The 18,724-nt window shown below is 49.7% G+C and overlaps 1 protein-coding gene across 3 annotated transcripts in view; it reads right to left on the reverse strand.

Annotated features, from left to right (window-relative positions):
* Nucleotides 1–18,432, reverse strand: part of SCNN1A (sodium channel epithelial 1 subunit alpha) — a 29,525-nt gene extending 11,093 nt beyond the window's left edge. For 2 of the 3 annotated variants that reach the window (XM_054443892.2, XM_054443893.2), the window contains exons 1-3: nt 17,280–18,432; nt 5,703–5,970; nt 3,657–3,847 (exon numbers count right to left, since the gene is read on the reverse strand). In XM_054443892.2, coding sequence (XP_054299867.1) covers nt 3,657–3,847; nt 5,703–5,970; nt 17,280–17,866 — 1,046 coding nt within the window. In that variant the 5' untranslated portion in view covers nt 17,867–18,432. The remainder of the gene's footprint in view (nt 1–3,656; nt 3,848–5,702; nt 5,971–17,279) is intronic. The other variant, XM_054443891.2, reaches the window with a different exon arrangement.
* Nucleotides 18,433–18,724: the final 292 nt, after the last annotated feature.

The following is an 18,724-nucleotide window of genomic DNA, read 5'->3' on the forward strand; positions in this document are numbered from 1 at the left end:
AACAATATGAGGAGGAGGCAGAGAATTTAGAATCTTCATACATTGCTGTTGGGAATGTTAAATGGTGTGGCCATTTGGAAAAGCCTGGCAGTTCCTCAAAATGTTAAATATAGAGTTACCACATGACCCAGCAGTTCCACTCACAGGTAAACATCCAAGAGAAATAAAAACATAGATCCATGTACAGGATCCACAAAAACGTACAGGAATGTTCATAGCAGCATTATTCATAACAGCCAAAAAGTAGAAACAATCCAAATGTCCATCAACTGAAAATGGATAAGCAAAAATGTGGGCCAGGCGTGGTGGCTTACGCCTATAATCCCAGCACTTTGGGAGGCCGAGGCGGGAGTATGGCTTGAGCTCAGGAGTTCGAGATCAGCCTGGGCACCATAGTGAGACCTAGTCTCTACTAAAATTAAAAAAAATTAGCTGGGCATGGTGGCATGAGCCTATAGTCCCAGCTACTTGGGAGGTTGAATAATGAGGATCGTTTCAGCCCAGGAAATCAAGGCTACAGTGAGGTCTGATTGTGCCACTGTACTCCAGCCTTGGTGGCAGAGTGAGAACTCGTCTCAAAAAAAAAAAGTGGTATCTCTACACAATATAATAGCATTCAGCCATAAAAATGAAGTTCTGATCCATGCTACAACATGGATAAGCTTTGAAAACGTTATGCTAAATGAAAGAGGCCACTCACAAAAGACCACATATTGTATGATTCCACTTATGTGAAATGTTCACCACAGGCAATCCATAGAGGCAGAAAGCAGAAGAGTGGCTCTCAGGGCTTGGAGGAGGGGAGAAAATGGGGAAGAACTGCTAATGGGTACAGGGTTTCTTTTTGGGATGAGGACAATATTCTAAAAACAGGTAGTGGTAATGGTTACACAACTCCGAATATATTAAAAATCACTAAATTATACATATTAAAAGGATACATTTATGGTTTGTAAATTATATCTCAATAAAAGTGCTATTAAAAAAAGATGATAGGGTGGGGGAAAAGGGTGTAGTTATCGGGGACGAGGGGGTGAGAAAGCCATGCTAAGGAGCTCCAACTTGATGCTGGAGGCCATGAGAGACACTGAAGGATTTTAAACAGGAGGATACAGTTTGGATGTTTGTTCCCTCCAAATCTCATGTTGAAATGTGATCCCCAATGTTGCAGGTGATCCTAGTGGGGGATGTTTGGGTCACAGGGGTGGGCCCCTCTTGAATGGCTTGGTGCCCTCCTCACAGTAATGAGTGAATTCTCACACTATTAATTAGTTCACCCGATAGTTGGTTGTTTAAAAGAGCCTGGTCTCTCTCTCTTTTGCCCCCTCTCCTCCCCTTCCACCATGAGTAAAAGTTTCCTGAGGCCTCCTCAGAAGCTGAGCAGATGCTGGTGCCATGCTTGTACAATCTGCAGAACGCTGAGCCAATTAAACCTCTTTTCTTTATAAATTACCCAGACTCAGATATTCCTTTTTTTTTTTTTCAGATAGAGTCTCGCTCTGTTGCCCAGGCTGGAGTGCAGTGGTGCGATCTCGGCTCACTGCAACCTTCACCTCTTGGGTTCAAGCCATCCTCCTGCCTCAGCCTCCGGAGTAGCTGGGTCCACAGATGCGTGCCACCACACCCAGCCAATTTTTATATTTTCAGTAGAGACAGGGTTTCACCATGTTGGCCAGGCTGATCTCTAACTCCTGACCTCAGGTGATCCGCCCATCTCGGTCTCCCAAAGTGCTGGGATTACAGGCATGAGCCACCGCACCTGGTGAGATATTCCTTTATAGCAATGCAAAATGGACTAACACACAAGACTAACTGGAATAGTTACGTGTGTGACGTGAAGTAAGGATGAAGTACAAAGATTCCTATGGTTGCAGAAGGAAGGGAGGATTTGGAGGCAGAAGAACACAGTAGGGCGGAGTAGTGGGTATAACAACCCAGGCGAGAAATGAGGCTCTGAGCTGACCTAAGTGCCTAAGTGCCAAGATAAAGATGAACCATGGACTTTCTGTTGAGGGGGAGGCAGGCACACAGAGCAAAGGGAGGGCATCGGGTGAGGGCATAGGGAAAGCACAGGTGTCCAGGTGACGGTTAGAGGAACTTGGTGGCAGGTGTGGGCTGACTCAGGCTTAGGTGTTGCTACCATCTTACTTCCCAGCTGGTAGTTTCTGTCCTCAAACAAACACAAAGACCAAAAACAGAACAAAATCGTGTACTGGGCAGAGTGTGTGTGAAGGGTAAGAAGTGACACCTTGCCCTGTGGCCATTCTTCAGCAACAGGGGAGGGAATGCCCCCTATAGAGTGGAGCCAGGCAGAGGCAGGGAGATGGCTCCAGAAAATCAACGAGCAGGAGGAGAAGGCAGGGGAGGAGGGGGCCAGAGGTTACAGAAGGGGACCCCCCTCGCCTCAGCCTCTCCCAGCCCTCAGAGAACCTGCAGCTGCTATGAGCTGCTTGCAAGGACATTATAACAGCGGTCCTCACAGAATGAATGCCCGAGGGACAGTGGGGTGGGAAGAATCCTTAGGCAGGGCCAGCCCATTCCCAAGGGCAAGTCACTTCACCTGTTTGAGTACAAGAGTAATGAAACCCCTCATTTACTGTGGTCTATAATAAAGTGCCCTCACGTTTGTGTCTCATGCACTTGGTACAGCTCTTGAGATGAGTGTTATCGTCATCATCTTCGTCACTTGAGTAAAAGTGCCAAAGGGGCATGGATTATATAGTTTTTCCTTTGATGTAGTCCAAATGCCTAGAACAGTGACTGGCACATAGCCCAGGTAGTCAAAACTATTTGTTGAACGAACATTGAATGAATCTCATTTTTTGTTTTACTTCCATTTTACAATCTAAGAAATAGGCTCTGAAGAATGATGTGATACATCCAGAGTCACTTGGCCAGGAAGTGACAGAGCTAGAGTGGGAACTTAGGTTTAGTCCCTCAACCCATGCCACTCCACCTCACTACCACTGCCAGTCTCAGCTCAGGGAACAGAGTATGAGACAGATGACCTCCTAGGCCCTTTTGAGCTTTGATGCTAGGGAGAAAGGGGCGTTAGAAAGACCAAGACCCTGGCCAGGCATGGTGGCTCACGCCTGTAATCCCAGCACTTTGGGAGGCCAAGGCGGGCAGATCACCTGAGGTCGGGAGTTGGAGACCAGCCTGACCAACATGGACGTTGACCAACATCTCTACTAAAAATACAAAAAATTAGCCGGGCATGGTGGCGCATGACTGTAATCCCAGCTACTCGGGAGGCTGAGGCAGGAGAATCGCTTGAACCTGGGAGTTGGAGGTTGCAGAGAGCCAAGATCGTGCCATTGCACTCCAGCCTGAGCAACAAGAGCGAAACTCCATCTCAAAAAAAAAAAAAGACCAAGACCCATGCTTCCAGCCTTTGGTTTCTCAAAGCCCCAGTCTTCCCAAGGCATCCTGTGAGGCCACTTCCCTCAGATCCAGCAGTGCAGGGAGCAGCAGGAGTTTGTAGGGCACTCTCTGGGGCAGGGTGTGGGCCCAAAGCCAGTGCTTCCCCCTGGCCTGCTGGCACTGGCATTTTTTTAGTCAACAAGCATTTCCTGGGCCCTGCCCATGCAGGGCGTGAGGCTGACCCAGGGAAGTGGACCCCGCGGAGAGCAAGGAGCCAGGCAGGACTGACTCACGCCTGGTTGCAGGAGACCTGGTTGAAGCGGCAGGCGAAGATGAAGTTGCCCAGCGTGTCCTCCTCCAGGGATGGCAGAGTCTCTGGCAGCCTCGACAGGATGTTGATGTAGTGGAAGCGGTACCACTCCCTCACCGCATCCACCCCTGATGAGTATGTCTGGTAGAAGCAGTCCGATTTGTTCTGGTTGCACTGGACACAGAGACTAGAGTCAGAGGGGAAATGCAGCTGGGGATAAGCCCCTTGGCAGGGCCAAGGGCAAAGAATGAGTGATCTGGGGTTCTGAGGAATGATGGACAGGGGTCGGAAGCCAGGAGTGGGGACAGACAGAAGTGGAAGAGAAGCAGAAGCCCCCAGGAGCATGGACCGGGGGGCATGGGATAAAGGGAGTTGCAGGCCAGGAAAGGAGACCAGGCGCTGCACACACACGGTTTTGGTTCATTTATACCTCCCCTGCCTGGGGTGGAAGCAGCAAGACTTTCCCTCCCATTTCACTGATGGGAAGACTGAGGGATCAAGAGATTTGTCCCAGCAAGAGCTGGGACTACAACTGCAGTCCCCAGCCCACTCTTACTAATGGGAACTTCCCTGTCTCCTTTCCTTGGCTCCTCCCTCATTCTCCCTTGCTCCTTTCTTTCTTTTTTTGGCAGACGAGCTCACTCTGTCACTCAGGCTGGGGTACAGTGGTGTAATCAAGGCTCACTGCAGTCTCCATCTCCCAAGTTCAAGCAATTCTCCCATCTCAGCCTCCTAGGTAGCTGGAACTACAGGCTTGTGCCACCACACGGGCTAATTTTTGTATTTTTTTTGTAGAGATGGGGTTTCACTATGTTGCCCAGGCTGGTCTAAAACTCCTGGGCTCAGGTGATCTGCACGCCTTGGCCTCCCGAGTGCTAGGATTACAGGCGGGAGTCACCACGCCCAGCCTTATTTTATATTAAAAAAAAAAAAAATTGGGCCGGGTGTGGTGGCTCACTCCTGCAATCAGGCACTTTGGGAGGCTGAGGCGGGCAGATCATCTGAGGTCGGGAGTTCCAGACCAGCCTGGCCAACATGGAGAAACCCCATCACTACTAAAAATATTAAAAATTAGCCAGGCGTGGTGGTGCATGACTGTAATCCCAGCTACTCGGGAGGCTGAGGCAGGAGAATCGCTTGAACCCAGGAGGTGGAGGTTGCAGTGAGCTGAGATCGTGCCATTGCACTCCAGCCTGGGCAACAAGAGTGAAACTCCGTCTCAAAAAAAAAAAAAAAATTAAGTTTCCTTTTTTTTGTTTGTTTTTTGAGATGGAGTCTTGCTCTGTTGCCCAGGCTGGAGTGCAGTGGCTCAGTCTCGGCTCACTACAACCTCTGCCTCCCGGGTTCAAGCAATTCTTCTGGCTCAGCTTCCCGAGTAGCTGGGATTACAGGTGCGTGCCACCAAGCCCGGCTAATTTTTGTATTTTTAGTAGAGATGGGGTTTTGCCACGTTGACCAGGCTGGTCTCGAACTCCTGACCTCAGGTGATCCACCCGCCTCAGCCTCCCAAAGTGCTGGGATTACAGGCGTGAGCCACCGCCCCCAGCTAAGTTTCCTTTTTTTACTGTCTCCTTATTCTCTATCTTGGGCTGTTAGCCCAGTTCTCCATCACGCTGGAGGGTCCTGAGTCCCACTAGTGGGCACTGGAATTCAGAAAGCTGCATTTTCCTTCCGGAATCAAGGACCAGAAACAGTAAAACAACAACAACAACAACAATAATAATAATAATAAAAATAATAAAAGTGCATTTTCCATAATAAATTTGACTTCCTACCCCTAAAACGCTTCTACATAGGACCCCAGGGAAGAGGCCCCAAAAGCTTGGGCACCAAGAGGTGTTATTTTAATTACCTAGTTATTATTTGTATTTATTTACTTATTTTTTTGCACGCGAGCCCACGAGGCCCCGCGTGGTGGCACTGTGCTGCGCGGGCGGGTCAGGAAAGGAGCGGAGCCCATGGGTGGGCGGGGCCAGGGGCCAGGGGCCGGCGAGGGGCGGGGCGGGCTCCTCGGCACTGCGGGCCTCACCAGCTGGAAGCCGATCTTCCAGTCCTTCCAGTCCACTTGGGGGTTGTTGTCCCGCACGCTGGAGGCCACGCTACGGGCTCGACGGGCCCCGCAAGGCGGGGGCGGGACCCTCAGGCGCTGCAAGGGGTGCGGCAGAGTCCTCCGCAGGTCGCGACGGCCGCGGGAGCCGGCCACGAGAGTGGTGAAGGAGCTGTATTTGTACAGGTCAAAGAGCGTCTGCTCTGTGATGCGGTCCAGCTCCTCCAGCTCCTCTTTAATTTCCGGATACCTGAAGGGGCGAAGGGAAGAGGGTCAGGCCAGGGGCCCTGGAGCGAGTGTCTAGCCCCTCCGGGGATCAGGGTCCTCATCTGTGCCCCGGGAGGCCGGTCCATCCCGGAGAAGCCTGGGCGGGGCTGGGGTCGTCGTGGCGCCTCCTGGCCGTCCGGCGGTGAAGGGTAAACAGGTGTGTCCGCCGGCAAGGCGGAGGCCTCGGCGAGCCCAGCCGGGACACTGTGGACTGTTTATTGAAGGAGAGAGGCAGGAGGCGCCTGTCGTCTGTGGGGCGCTCTCCTCCCCCTCGCCCGGACCTATAAGGGAACCCGGAACTTGTCTGTCCTGTCCCAAAGAGGAGAAGGGTGAGGGCCTCGGCCTTGGCGTGACCGCGGTGCCCAGGTCATCCCGCCCTGATCCCCGCAGGCGAGTGTCGGTGGCCTTTCGCCTTGAGTGCCGCTTGGCACCGAAATCAAGAGTTCACAACTGCACTTTTAGAATCTCCAACTCTAAAAATACAGGATGCCGCACCCACCCCGCCTCCCTCCTCCAAAGACTGTTCTAATGTGTTTCGGGTGCGGCCTAAACACCATAAATTAAACACAGCTCACTGTAAATCCCTACATTCCTTCTTAATACAATTCCTATTACCATCTCCATCATGAAAGTCCAGAGTAGCAGGGCCTGAGGGATGAAATCTACCAAAACAAAACAAATATAGAACTAATAAACTGAACAAGGTTGCAGGGTACACAATACACACAAAAAAATTAATTGCATTTAGGCCGGGTGTGGTGGCTCACGCCTGTAATCCCAGCACTTCGGGAGGCCGAGGTGGGCAGATCACGGGGTCAGGGGATCGAGACCACACAGGCTAACACGGTGAAACCCCGTCTTTACTAAAAAAAAAAAAATACAAAAAATTAGCCAGGCTTGGTGGCGGGTGCCTGTAGTCCTAGCTACTCGGGAGGCTGAGGCAGGAGAATGATGTGAACCCGGGAGACGGAGCTTGCAGTGAGCCGAGATCGCACCACTACACTCCAGCCTGGGCGACAGAGCGAGACTCCGTCTCAAAAAAAAAAAAAAAAAAAAAATTAATTGCATTTCCGTCTCAAAAAAAAATTAATTGCATTTCTACATGCTGGCAACAGAAAATTGGAAAACCAGGAATACAACAGCAATATTAAATAACATAAACAACATCAAATACATAGAAATAAATGTAACAAAAGATATGCAAGACTGAAAAATATATTGAAATCCCTGCTGAAATAAATCAAAGATCAGAATAAGTGGACATATATATATATATGTACATGGATTCAACACAATCCCTATCAAAATTCCAGCTTTTTTTTTTTTTTTTTTGGACAGGATCTTGCTCTGTCACCCAAGCTGGAGTGCAGTGACACAATCACTGCTCACTGCAGCCTCTTCCTGGGCTCAAGCAATCCTCCCGCCTCAGCCTCCCTAGTAGCTGGGACCAAAAGTGTGCCACCACACCAAGCTAATTTTTATATTTTTTGTAGAGAGGGGGTTTCACCACGTTGCCCAGGCTGGACTCCAACTCCTGAGCCCAAGCAGTCACCAGCCTCAGCCTCCTAAAGTGCTGGGATTGCAGGCATGAGCCACTGCACCCGGCCCCAGCAGATATTTTTAAAGAAATTGACATACTGGTTCTAAGACTTATCTGGAAATGCAAACAATCTAGAATAGCCAGAAAATTTTAGAAAAGAAGAGTCAAGTTGGAAAATGTATACCTCCTGACTTTAGTATATACTATAAAGCCACAGTAATCAAAACAATGTGGTTCTTGGTAAGGAGAGACAATAGATCAATGGAACAGAATAGAGTCCAGAAATAAACTCATGTATAGATGGTCAACTGATTTTTGGTCAAAACACCAATTCAATTCGGTGTAGAAAATAAAATTTGTTAGCAGATTCTGCTAGAACAACTGAATACTGTATTGGAAAAAAAAATGACCCTCAATCTCTACCTTATACTATACAGGCAAAAATTAATTCAAGATAGATCATAACGTAAATGTGAAATTCAGAACCATAAACACTCTAGAAGATGGAAGATATCTTCCTGACCTTGGGGTAGGTGGGGTAGGCAAAACTATCTTGTAAGAAAAATATCTTAACAAATAATCCCTACAACAACCCTATGTAGTAGGAACTTTATGAACAGACCTACATTTTTTTTTTTTTTTTTGAAACGGAGTCTTAATTGCCCAGGCTGGAGTGCAGTGGTGTGATCTTGGCTCACAAGCTCTGCCTCCCAGGTTCACGCCATTCTCCTGCTTCAGCCTCTCGAGTAGCTGGGACTACAGGTGCGTGCCACCACGCCCAGCTAATTTTTTGTATTTTTAGTAGAGACGGGGTTTTACCATGTTAGCCAGGATGGTCTCGATTTCCTGACCTCGTGATCAGCCCACCTCGGCTTCCCAAAGTGTTGGGCTTACAGGCCTGAGCCACCACGCCCAGCCAAACAGACCTACATTTTTAAAAGATTGTGACCCTGTACACAGCTAGTGAGGATATAAAATGATACAATCCCTTTGGAAAACAATCTGGAAGTTCCTCAAAAAGTTAGATATAGAGTTACCATATAACCCATCCATTCCACTCCTAAGAGAAATGAAGGCATATGCCCCCCCACCACACACACACAAATGTGCACAACTGTTCATACCAGTATTATTCCTAATAGTCAAAAAGTAGAAATAACCCAAATGTCCATCAATTGATGAACATATAAATAAAATGTGGTGTATCCATATACTGGAATAATATTTGGCGAATAAAAAGGAATTAAGTACTGATCTATGCTACAACATGGATGATGCTTGAAAACATTATACTAAATGAAAGAAGCCACTCACAGAAGATGACATATAGCATGATTCTATTTATAGGAAATATCCAGAATAAGCAAATCTATAGACAGAAAGTAGATTAGTGGTTGCGCAGGGCTAGGGGTTAGGTAGATGGGAGGGAAAGATGAATGCCTGCTAATGGGTATGGGGTTTCTTTTGGGGGTGATGAAAATGTTCTAAAATTGATTGTAGTAATAATTGCATGATTCTGTGAAATATTTTTAAAACGATTGAATTTTAAGTAGGTAAATTGTACGGTATGTGAATTATATCTCAATAAAGCTGTTTTTTAAAGGAAAAATACCTAATGAAAAGATCATCTTGATATATAAAGAATTCTTGCAAATTAACAATTTAAAAAATTTTTAAGTGACCAAAAAACATATACAAATGGTCACTAAACACCTGAAAAGCTACCCAACATAATTAGTCCTCAGGGAAATGCTAATTAAATCCATAAGAAGGTACCATTAGAAAGGTTAAAATTAAAAAGACTGACAATACCAAGTGTTGGTGAGGATGTAGAGAGCAACTGGAATTCTTCTAAGCTGCTGATGGGAGTATAAAATGGTACCACTGCTTTGGAGGACCAGTTAGTAGTTGCTTATAATTTTAAACATGCATATCTACCTTATGACCCAGTAATTTCGTTTCTGAATATTTTACCGGGTCCACTCCTAGCTGTTACACAAGAGCAAGACAAACATAAAGATTTGTACATGAGGCTGGGTGCAGTGGCTCACACTTGTAATCCCAGCACTTTGGGAGGGCAAGACGGGTGGATCACCTGGGGTCAAGAGTTTGAGACCAGACTGACCAACATGGAGAAACCCTGTCTCTACTAAAAATGCAAAATTAGCTGGGCGTGGTGGCACATGCCTGTAATCCCAGCTATTCGGGAGGCTGAGGCAGGAGAATTGCTTGAACCCGGGAGGCGGAGGTTGCGGTGAGCCGAGATCTAGCCGTTGCACTCCAGCCTGGGCAACCAGAGCGAAACTCCATCTCAAAAAAAAAAAAAAGATTTGTACATGAATGTTCATAGCCATCTTATTTATAAGAGCCAAAAAGCCTGAAGCAACTCAAAGGCGTGTTGAAGGTGTGTGTTTGGCATTCTAGAAAACTTGCTCATTACTGCTAATTAAAAGAATGGCAATCCACGGGGCATGGTGGCTCACACCTGTAATTCCAGAACTTTGGAAGGCCAAGTGGGTGGATCACTTGAGCTCAGGAGTTTGAGACCAGCCTGGGCAACACGACAAAACCTTGTATCTACAAAAAATACAAAAATTAGCCAGATGTGGTGGTGCACACCTGTAGTCCCAGCTACTCAGAAGACTGAGGCAGAAGAATTGCCTGATCCTGGGAGTTTGAGGCTATAGTGAGTCATGACGGTGTGAATGCACTCCAGCCTGGGCAACAGAGCAAGACCCTGTCTTAAAAAAAATAAAAAAGAATGGCAATCATAGCTAGCATTTATTGAACACTTACTATGAGCCAGGAACTATGGTATTAGAATGTGCATTATTTAATTGTTAAAAGAAGAATGTTAGGCAAAATTAAATTTAACAGAGTTGACTTGAGCAAAGAACGATGCTCAAATCAGGCAGCCCCTCAACCAAAATAGGCTCATCAAAACCACTCAGCAATAAAAAGGAACTGATACATGCAAAAAAAAAACAGGGAAGAATTCCAGAAACATTAAGCAAAATAAGTCAGACACACGTACAAGAAAATACATACTGTATGATCCCATTTATATGAATTCTATGAACAGACAAAACTAGTTGATAGAGATAGCATTCAGAAAATGATAGTGGGAGAGGAAGAGGAATTGATGGAAACGGGGCACCGGGTAATGGGAGCGTTCAACATCTCGACTGTCAAACCTGAGTGGGCACTCAAGATTTGTTCATTTTATTGTACGTCAATTATGCCTCATTTAAAGAAAAAAATACCAGTGCAGGGTCTTACTTGCCAGGTTCAGATTTAATGGGTCTGGGATGGAGCCAGAACAAGGTTGTTTAAAAGAGCCCCCACGTGGTCCTAACGTGCAGCTACATTAACCACCGTCTAGTCCAGATCTTCACTTCCTCTTCCATTCAGCTCTATTTCCATCTCTACCAGAAAAGTCTAGATGGCTGGGCCTTAGGCATCAGCTCTGGCAGCCCCTGAACTTCTCACGGGAGAAAATGTAGCTCTGGTCGAAGGTGTGTTTGGCATTCTAAGAGACTTGTTTGTTATTAATAATTAAAAGAATGGCAAGCATAGCTAGCATTTATCGAGCACTTATTATGAGCCAGGCACTGTGGTGTTAGAATATACATTATTTAATTGTTAAAAGAAAAACTTCAAACAAATTAAATTTAACTTGAGTTTCACTGAGCAAAGAATGAACCTTGAATCGAGTGGCCCCCCCAACCAGAATAGGTTCAGAGTGACTCTGGGGGCTGCTGCATGATTAGATAATATTCGTGGACAGGAAAAGGAAAGTGACCCACAGAAAACGGAAGTGAGGTACAGAAACACCCGGATTGGTTACACCTCCGGCATTTGCCTTATTTGGACAAGGTTTGAACAGTGGGCTGCCTTTCATTGGCCAAAACTCTGTGATTGCTATGAAGGTAGGTTATAGTGTGTTTACATATCTAGTTAGGTGGCAGTTCACCATGCACGAAGAAACCTTTAGGCCAAACTTAAAAAATGTAAAGAGGCAACTTTAGGCTAAAACGTATTTAACATGATTTAATCTTCAGTATAACGCAGTATACCGTTAGCCACTGTTAGCTAACACAATTGTCATTCCCTTTTCCAGGTGAAAAAGCTGAGGCATGATGAGTTATTCCAATTGGCACAGCCAGCAAATGGGTCAGACAGCACCCCAGCCACCACACTGCCCTCTGGTCCGTCCCTGCTACCTCTGGCTATTTTAGGAGGGCCACATGGTGCCCCAGAAAGAGCACCTGAGCCAGAATCTCTCTGAGATGTAGGGCCTGGTGTTCCAGCCACACACTTTCTGTCTATGTAACTCTGGGTAAGTGACCCAGCCTTTCTGAATCTCAGTCTGAGTTCCTTATCTGTAAAACGGGCATAACACTAGATCTGCCTACCACATGAAGCTCTTGGAGGGTTAAGTGAGAAAATACTCAGTGACACAAAGTGAAGAGACCATCGACTATCAGGAAGACACAGAGGAACCAGGAGTCCAGGAAAGCGAATTGCCTTTCTCAAGGTCACACAGGAAGAATCCAGATCCCCCACTTGCCTGGAGTTATTTCCACCACATCCTGGCTGGGCCTCCCTTTCCACTCCTTCCCCAGGCTGGCTTCCCCTGCTCCTCCCTGTCTCTCATCACCAACTTCAATCTGGTTGAAGTTGTCACTTCTCTGGCCACACTCCTCTCCCCTGGGGAGCCCCCATGCCATCTCTGTGCCCGGCTTTCTCCTCCATGCTGCCACCCTACGCACCTCCCTCCTGCCTGGCCTCACTGATGAGCCCCCCACTGAGCACAGCCTGGGCTCCCAGCCCTTGATCCCACACACACACACCTGTGACAAGGCCTCCAGAGGAGGCTGGGCTCCATAGGGCCCCACCTTCACTCTCCCAAAAGGTCTACTGCTCCTCTTTTTTGGCATAAGATAAGACGGAATGGCCGGGCGCGGTGGCTCACGCCTGTAATCCCAGCACTTTGGGAGGCCGAGGATGGTGGATCACCAGGTCAGGAGATTGAGACCATCCTGGCTAACACGGCGAAACCCCGTCTCTACTAAAAAAGTACAATAAATTAGCCGGGCATGGTGGCGGGCACCTGTAGTCCCAGCTACTCCGGAGGCTGAGGCAGGAGAATGGCATGAACCCGGGAGGCGGAGCTTGCAGTGAGCCAAGATCGCACTACTGCACTCCAGCCTGGGCAACAGTGCAAGACTCCGTCTCAAAAAAAAAAAAATCTCTCCCTCCCTGACCCCATGATACTAGAAATTCCTACAGCAGGAGGCAGAGCCTTTGAGTTGACACCTAGAGCTAAGAGAATTGACCACTAAACAGAAAGCACACTGAAGACATCTGATCTTGTTTTGAGGAGACCAGCGGCTGGAGGGAAGGGATAAAGAATGCCCACAGTGGGTTCCTCCAGACAGTCCAGCCCTTCTAGCCTTGACCTCCTCCTCAGGTCATGCTCACTGCCCTCACTCCCATCTGCTCTGGCAGGCAGCCCTACATTGGAGGGTGAGTCAACCCTTACACAATTCCATTGGGCAGGCATTATTATCCCCATTTTACAGTTGAGGAAACCGAGGCCTATCAACTAGGCAAGTTCCCCAGGGTCACTCAGCCAGGAAGGACTGGAGCCAAGATGTGAACCCAGGCCTGTTCACTCCATGGCCCCTGCTTTTTCCACTGTGTCTGCCTCCCAGCTCTGAAGCATCTGGGATCAGGCAGCAAAATCTCCTTTCCCTGCAGCTGGCCCTCTCCCCTCTAGCCCCTCTTCTGTGTCCAGGACAGACCAGCAGGGTGCAAGGACCCTGGGAGACTTGGAGGCTGACACCCTGCTCTCTCCTCGTCTTCCCTCCCTCTTATCCCTGGTGGCCTCCTCTCACAGAAGAGCCCATGCTCACCCTGACAGCCATGGGACCTGCCTAGGCCCCATCCCACCTGGAATGAGAAGGATCCAACCACAGTGGCAGGGTTAGAGGGGAGTCAACTCTTAAGAGTACAGGCTTTTTTTCCTGCCAGCCCTGCTGAGCAAAGCCTGGTGTCCAGACTGCCCAGGGAGTGCAGGGTCTGCCTGCCATGTCAGGGGACCGCAGGCAGGGACAGCCTCCCTAGCTCAGGGCTTTCCCACCCTCCCCACAGGAGCTCTCTTTGGGAAATTGCCCCTTGCTTCACCCACTTCTGGCCTCCTGCTGTGCCATTTCCAGGAAAGAAGCTACCGTGACCTCCTTCATTGTTCAAGAACCCCAAGTTCTTAGGTCCAGGCTAAACCGTTCCTGGGACTGCATGAAAAATATGTCTGTGGGCTGTTTTCCATGACTGTAGATATGACTGGCCCTCTCCTTTCAGTGAAGAAGCCCTTTGTTGACCAGAGAGAAAGGGGCTGCAGTGGTCAACCCTTCCCTTTGGACTCAACACTTCCTTGCTTAGTCTGAAAGGTCTTCAGTGTTTTGTCCCCTTTCCTTGAAGTTAGAAAGCAGCACAGAGTCCTGCACGTCCACTTTCCTCCTCTCCCTCTGCTGGTGGTAACCCTCAGCAGGTAGGCAGCCCTGGGCAGCTCTGCCTCACTCCGGTTCCTCTAGCTCATCAGCCAATCTCCTCGCTAGGAGTCACTCACCGCGCTTCCGGTGATTCACTCACTGGGGCTTATTAACCTGTTTACCTCCCTGCCTCTCTCCTGAGTAGGAGTGGCCCTGGATCCCTCCCTCCTGCACGCCTGACAAATTGTCCTCCAATGACTGCTGCTCTTCCCGTTGGGCTCCCACCAGCTGCTCCCGCCCCTGGGAGGTCTTTGCCTGATCCCTACTTAAAGTGTAATGGGAAAAAGAGCTTTGAAATCAAACACACTTGGTTTGTGACTCAGCTGCTAACCTGAGATGCCCTGGCTTTTCGTTGGAGCGTGGCGGGGGGTTGGGGGTGGGGGTAGGCGGTGGGGCGGGGGGGCGGGGGGGCGGGGGATGATTTTTGAGTCCCAGTTTCACCACTTGCTGTCTGTCTGAAGTTTAGGCAGTTACTTAACTCTCTGGGCCTCAGTTTCCTCATCCATAAAATAAGAGTCATCATGAGACCTACTTCCAAGGTGTGTTGTGAGAATTAAATAGTTTAAAGCAGAATCACTTGATTTAGGTTCATTTGTAAAAAGTCTGGCACATAAATATATACAAACGTTATTACTATTTTTTTTTCTTTGGGACTGTGTCTCACTCTGTGGCCCAGGCTGGAATGCAGTGGCGTGATCTCGGCTCATTGCAGCCTCGGCCTCCTGAGGTGATTCTCCTGCCTCAGCCTCCCAATTAGCTGGGACTACGGGCATGCGCCACCACGCCTGGCTGATTTTTGTATTTTTAATAGAGACGGGGGTTTCACCATGATGGCCAGGCTGGTCTCGAACTCCTGGCCTCAAGTGAGGGGCTCTTTTAAACAACCTTGTTTGGGCTCCATCCCAGACCCCTCAATGCCTGCCTTGGCCTCCCAAAGTGCTGGGATTACAGGCATGAGCCACCATGCCCAGCGGTTATTTTTTAATTTAAGAAATAAATAAATAAATAATGTATGTTCCTTTGCTCAAATTATTTCCTCTTGCCAAGCCTTAATTTCCTCATCTAAAAAAATGGGAATAATACTGCCCACCTCCCTGGACTTGTCAGTATTAAATGAGAGAGTGTCTATAAAGCACCCAGCTTTAGGGTGTAGCACATAATGTGACTACAAGGTCAAGCGCGTAGTGCTTGGTGGGTGTTGCATCTCCTCCCGCTGTGCTGGGGAGCCTTCCCCGACTCCTCTCCTCTCCTAGGTGTTCTCTCCCTCCTGACTCCCACAGCAGCCCTTCAAGAAGGAGGGATTCTTTCTGGGCAGATGGCTGCCTCCCAGCCTGCAGGCCTCAGAGGCAGGGCTTATGGCTTCCTTTCCCCGGCTTTTTCCCAGACTGTCTAGGGCCCGCATCCAGCAGAACCTAAGAGCTGTGCAGGCCTCGCCCGATTCACCCCTGCTCTCCCTCTCCATCTCTCACTGACATATTTTCAACCACAAATATTTATTGAGTGCCCACTGCTCCGCCTGCTGTCTTTCCCCTTCCTGCTGGGTCCCTCCCCTCCACCAAGGCCTAAAGGCGTGAAGATGTCTGCAAGCAGCAGGGGGAGAAAAATGAGGCTAACAGGAGGGACCCAAGAGAGCTCTGAAATGAGATGGAAGACACATCTGACTGGAAATTTCATTCACTCAAAGCCCCACATCTTGGGTATGAAAAAGAGGCAGAGTTTTGGGATTAGGCGTAAACAGGATGAGTCACAGCTCAGTCACTCTCTCTGTGATGTTGTGACTTGCCTCTCTTTGCCTTAGTTTCCTCAAGTGTAAAATAGGGATAACAATAGCACCGGCCTGGTAAGATGTGAGAATGAAATGAGATACCCAAGACACCTTAGCAGTGTCTGTGCACACGGCAGCTTCCTATGGAAACGGTCCCTACCCGGGACATTATACAGAGGTTAATCAACGAAATGGCCTGGCTTTTTTTTCTCTCTATCTCCAGGACAGGACGTCCCACCCTTTCTTAGTCTGTAACACCTTTGGACATGATGGAATATATGAAGGGGCCTCCACCCACAGCATGACCAATCCCCAGCATCCATAATTGCACACATACAAATATGTGCACACACACACTCACACCCACACACATAAAGATTTTACACTCCTTGAAGGTACACTAACTCACCATTTTTATCATACTTATCCCAGTGTGCCACAGTTACTGGCTTATATGCCTGTCTCTGCTATCTTATTTTATTTGTCTCCAGAACACAGCAAACTACCTGGCCTTCAATAAAGCGCTTACGAATTATTCATGAATCCATTTTGCCAGGTGCCTAGCCCTGTGTCTGGCTTGACGCAGGTGTCCCCAAGGTGCGGCATGGCTGAGTGAATACAAATAAAAGGTATATAAAACCATCAGCCCTGCCCTCCTCTCTTCTCCATGCTTACCACCCACTCCGGTTTCCAGACCCAACATTGGCAAAGAGCACTGATGAAACCCAAAACTTCAGGACACACCCAAGCACGTAAAGGTCAGGCCCCTGGGCAGGTCAACAGTGCAGCATTTTAGCCTGGGTCTTTGGGGGGAACAGCTTGACAAGGGGCTGCTCTCTAGCCTGACCCATTCTCCTTGTTCTGTAAGGCCCCTGCCCCCAGCCTTTGGGCTCACTTGCAGCCCTAACCTCCATGATCCCCTGCTTTGCTTTCTCCATGACAAATTCCCCTTCTAAACAAAGACTGACAGCACCACCTCCACAGCACCTGCACGGTCTCGCCTCCCCTCACCTAGCCTCACCCCTCCATCAGACTCTCCTGCTGAGGTGGATGAGGACTTATACTTTGCTGGCATCTTGCTCCAGAAAAGGGATGCAGCTGAGCACACCCCTGCCCTTTTGCAAGCACTCCCTTCCACTTGCAGGAGGGAGAAAGGAACGGGAGGGAAGGAGAAGAGAGGGCAGAGGAGGGCAATGCTGCTCCAACAGCTACACTCTGGGTGAGCCTGGGGTGCTAGGATGGCTCCACTAGGCAGGGACGCCAGTCCAGCACGCTGGAGGCTCCTCATTTTGCCAGCAGTGAGCTCTACCTGGGACAGGGGTGTCAGTTCCCACCCTCAGGTCTGAGGCTCTGCCTGCCCAGTGAGCACCTCAGCACCCTGGACCACCCTTCCAGGCGCAGGCGCCAGGGAAGGGGCACAGGGACTAACCGACCTGTAGGGATTGAGGGTGCAGATGGTCACCGCGGGGAAGACGAGCTTGTCTGAGTTGAGGTTGATGTTGAGGCTGACGGGGTAGCTGAAGTACTCTCCGAATAGCAGGCCGAATTGCCAGTACATCATGCCAAAGGTGCAGAGCCACAGCACTGCCCAGAAGGCCGTCTTCATGCGGTTGTGCTGGGAGCACACCAGGCGGATGGCGCCGTGGATGGTGGTGTTGTTGCAGAAGAACTCGAAGAGCTCTCGGTAGGAGCGGTGGAACTCGATCAGGGCCTCCTCCTCCGCCGTGGGCTGCTGGGGCGCCGCAGGTTCGGGGCCCAGCCCCTGCTCCTCACGCTTGTCCCCCTTCATGAGCCCTGGGGTGGGCTGTGGAGGGCTAGAGTCCTGCTCCTCCAGCTTGTTCCCCTCCATGACCCCTGGTGTGGGCTGCAGAGGTCTAGGGTCCTGCTCCTCCAGCTTGCTCCCCTTCATGAGCCCCGGAGTGGATTGGGGAGAGCAAGGGCCAGGGTCAAGAATGAGCTCTGGGTCCTGAGTGCCCTCTCCCATCACCCCTGGAACCCGAGTGAGGCTGCCCCTGGCCATGCCCGTGTCCCACCCTGCGCCCACATTCTCCTACTCCTCCCTCCCTCCTCCACCTTTCCTGGAGCCAGCAGACCTGCGGGAGTTGCGGCCCAAAGCGCCGGAGCTGGGCTTCCCTAGAACGGCCTCTCCTCTGCTTCCCTGATAGGGCCACCTTTTGGGTTTTGTCCTAGCACCTCCCTTTCTGTCTCTGCCCTCTTCCTTTGGTCTTCTTCCTCCAGGATCTGTGTCTCAGCTCCTGCGTCTCACTCCCTCTCTATCTGCCTTCTGTTTCTCTTTGGGTCTCTCCCAGCTCTCCTCTTCCTGGCCTGGCTCCTCTCTCTAATCCTGCCTCTCTTCCTCTTCCCCCATTGCCTTGTCCCCTCTCACTCTAGGCCCTCACCTCCAGCCTCTGGCCCTGACCTCGAGCTGTGTCCTGATTCTGTCTCTGCCCCAGGACTGCAGGGCTCCAGGAGGTCTGGGCTGCCTCCAGCTTCCCACTCCCAGGTTGCGGCTGGACTGGGACTGGTTCCTTTCCAGTTGAATCTGGCAGCCAAACCTCTCCTCCCCCTCACCTGACAGGTGCAGCGGCCTGGATGGGGAACCCGCCCGCCGGCCCGCCAGGGATGGAAGCGACAGGAGTCTCATTAGCATCTCAATTAAAGGTGAGCAGGGCGGGGGGAGGGGCTGAGGAGGAGTCAGAGCTGGGAGTTTTCCGAAGGAAGGAGGGCTCCCGAGGGCAGGTGAATTGGGAGTACTGGACCTGAGAAGGCAGACTCTGGGCAGGGGCTTTAGATGCAGACAGGCAAGGAGGCTGGGGGACAGGATGGCAGGTGAAGGGCAAAGATCTGAACAAGTGGAAGGATCCTGAGCCCACAGCCG

The sequence above is a fragment of the Pongo pygmaeus genome, chromosome 10 (genome assembly GCF_028885625.2).
Source record: "Pongo pygmaeus isolate AG05252 chromosome 10, NHGRI_mPonPyg2-v2.0_pri, whole genome shotgun sequence".
NCBI lineage: Eukaryota > Metazoa > Chordata > Mammalia > Primates > Hominidae > Pongo > Pongo pygmaeus.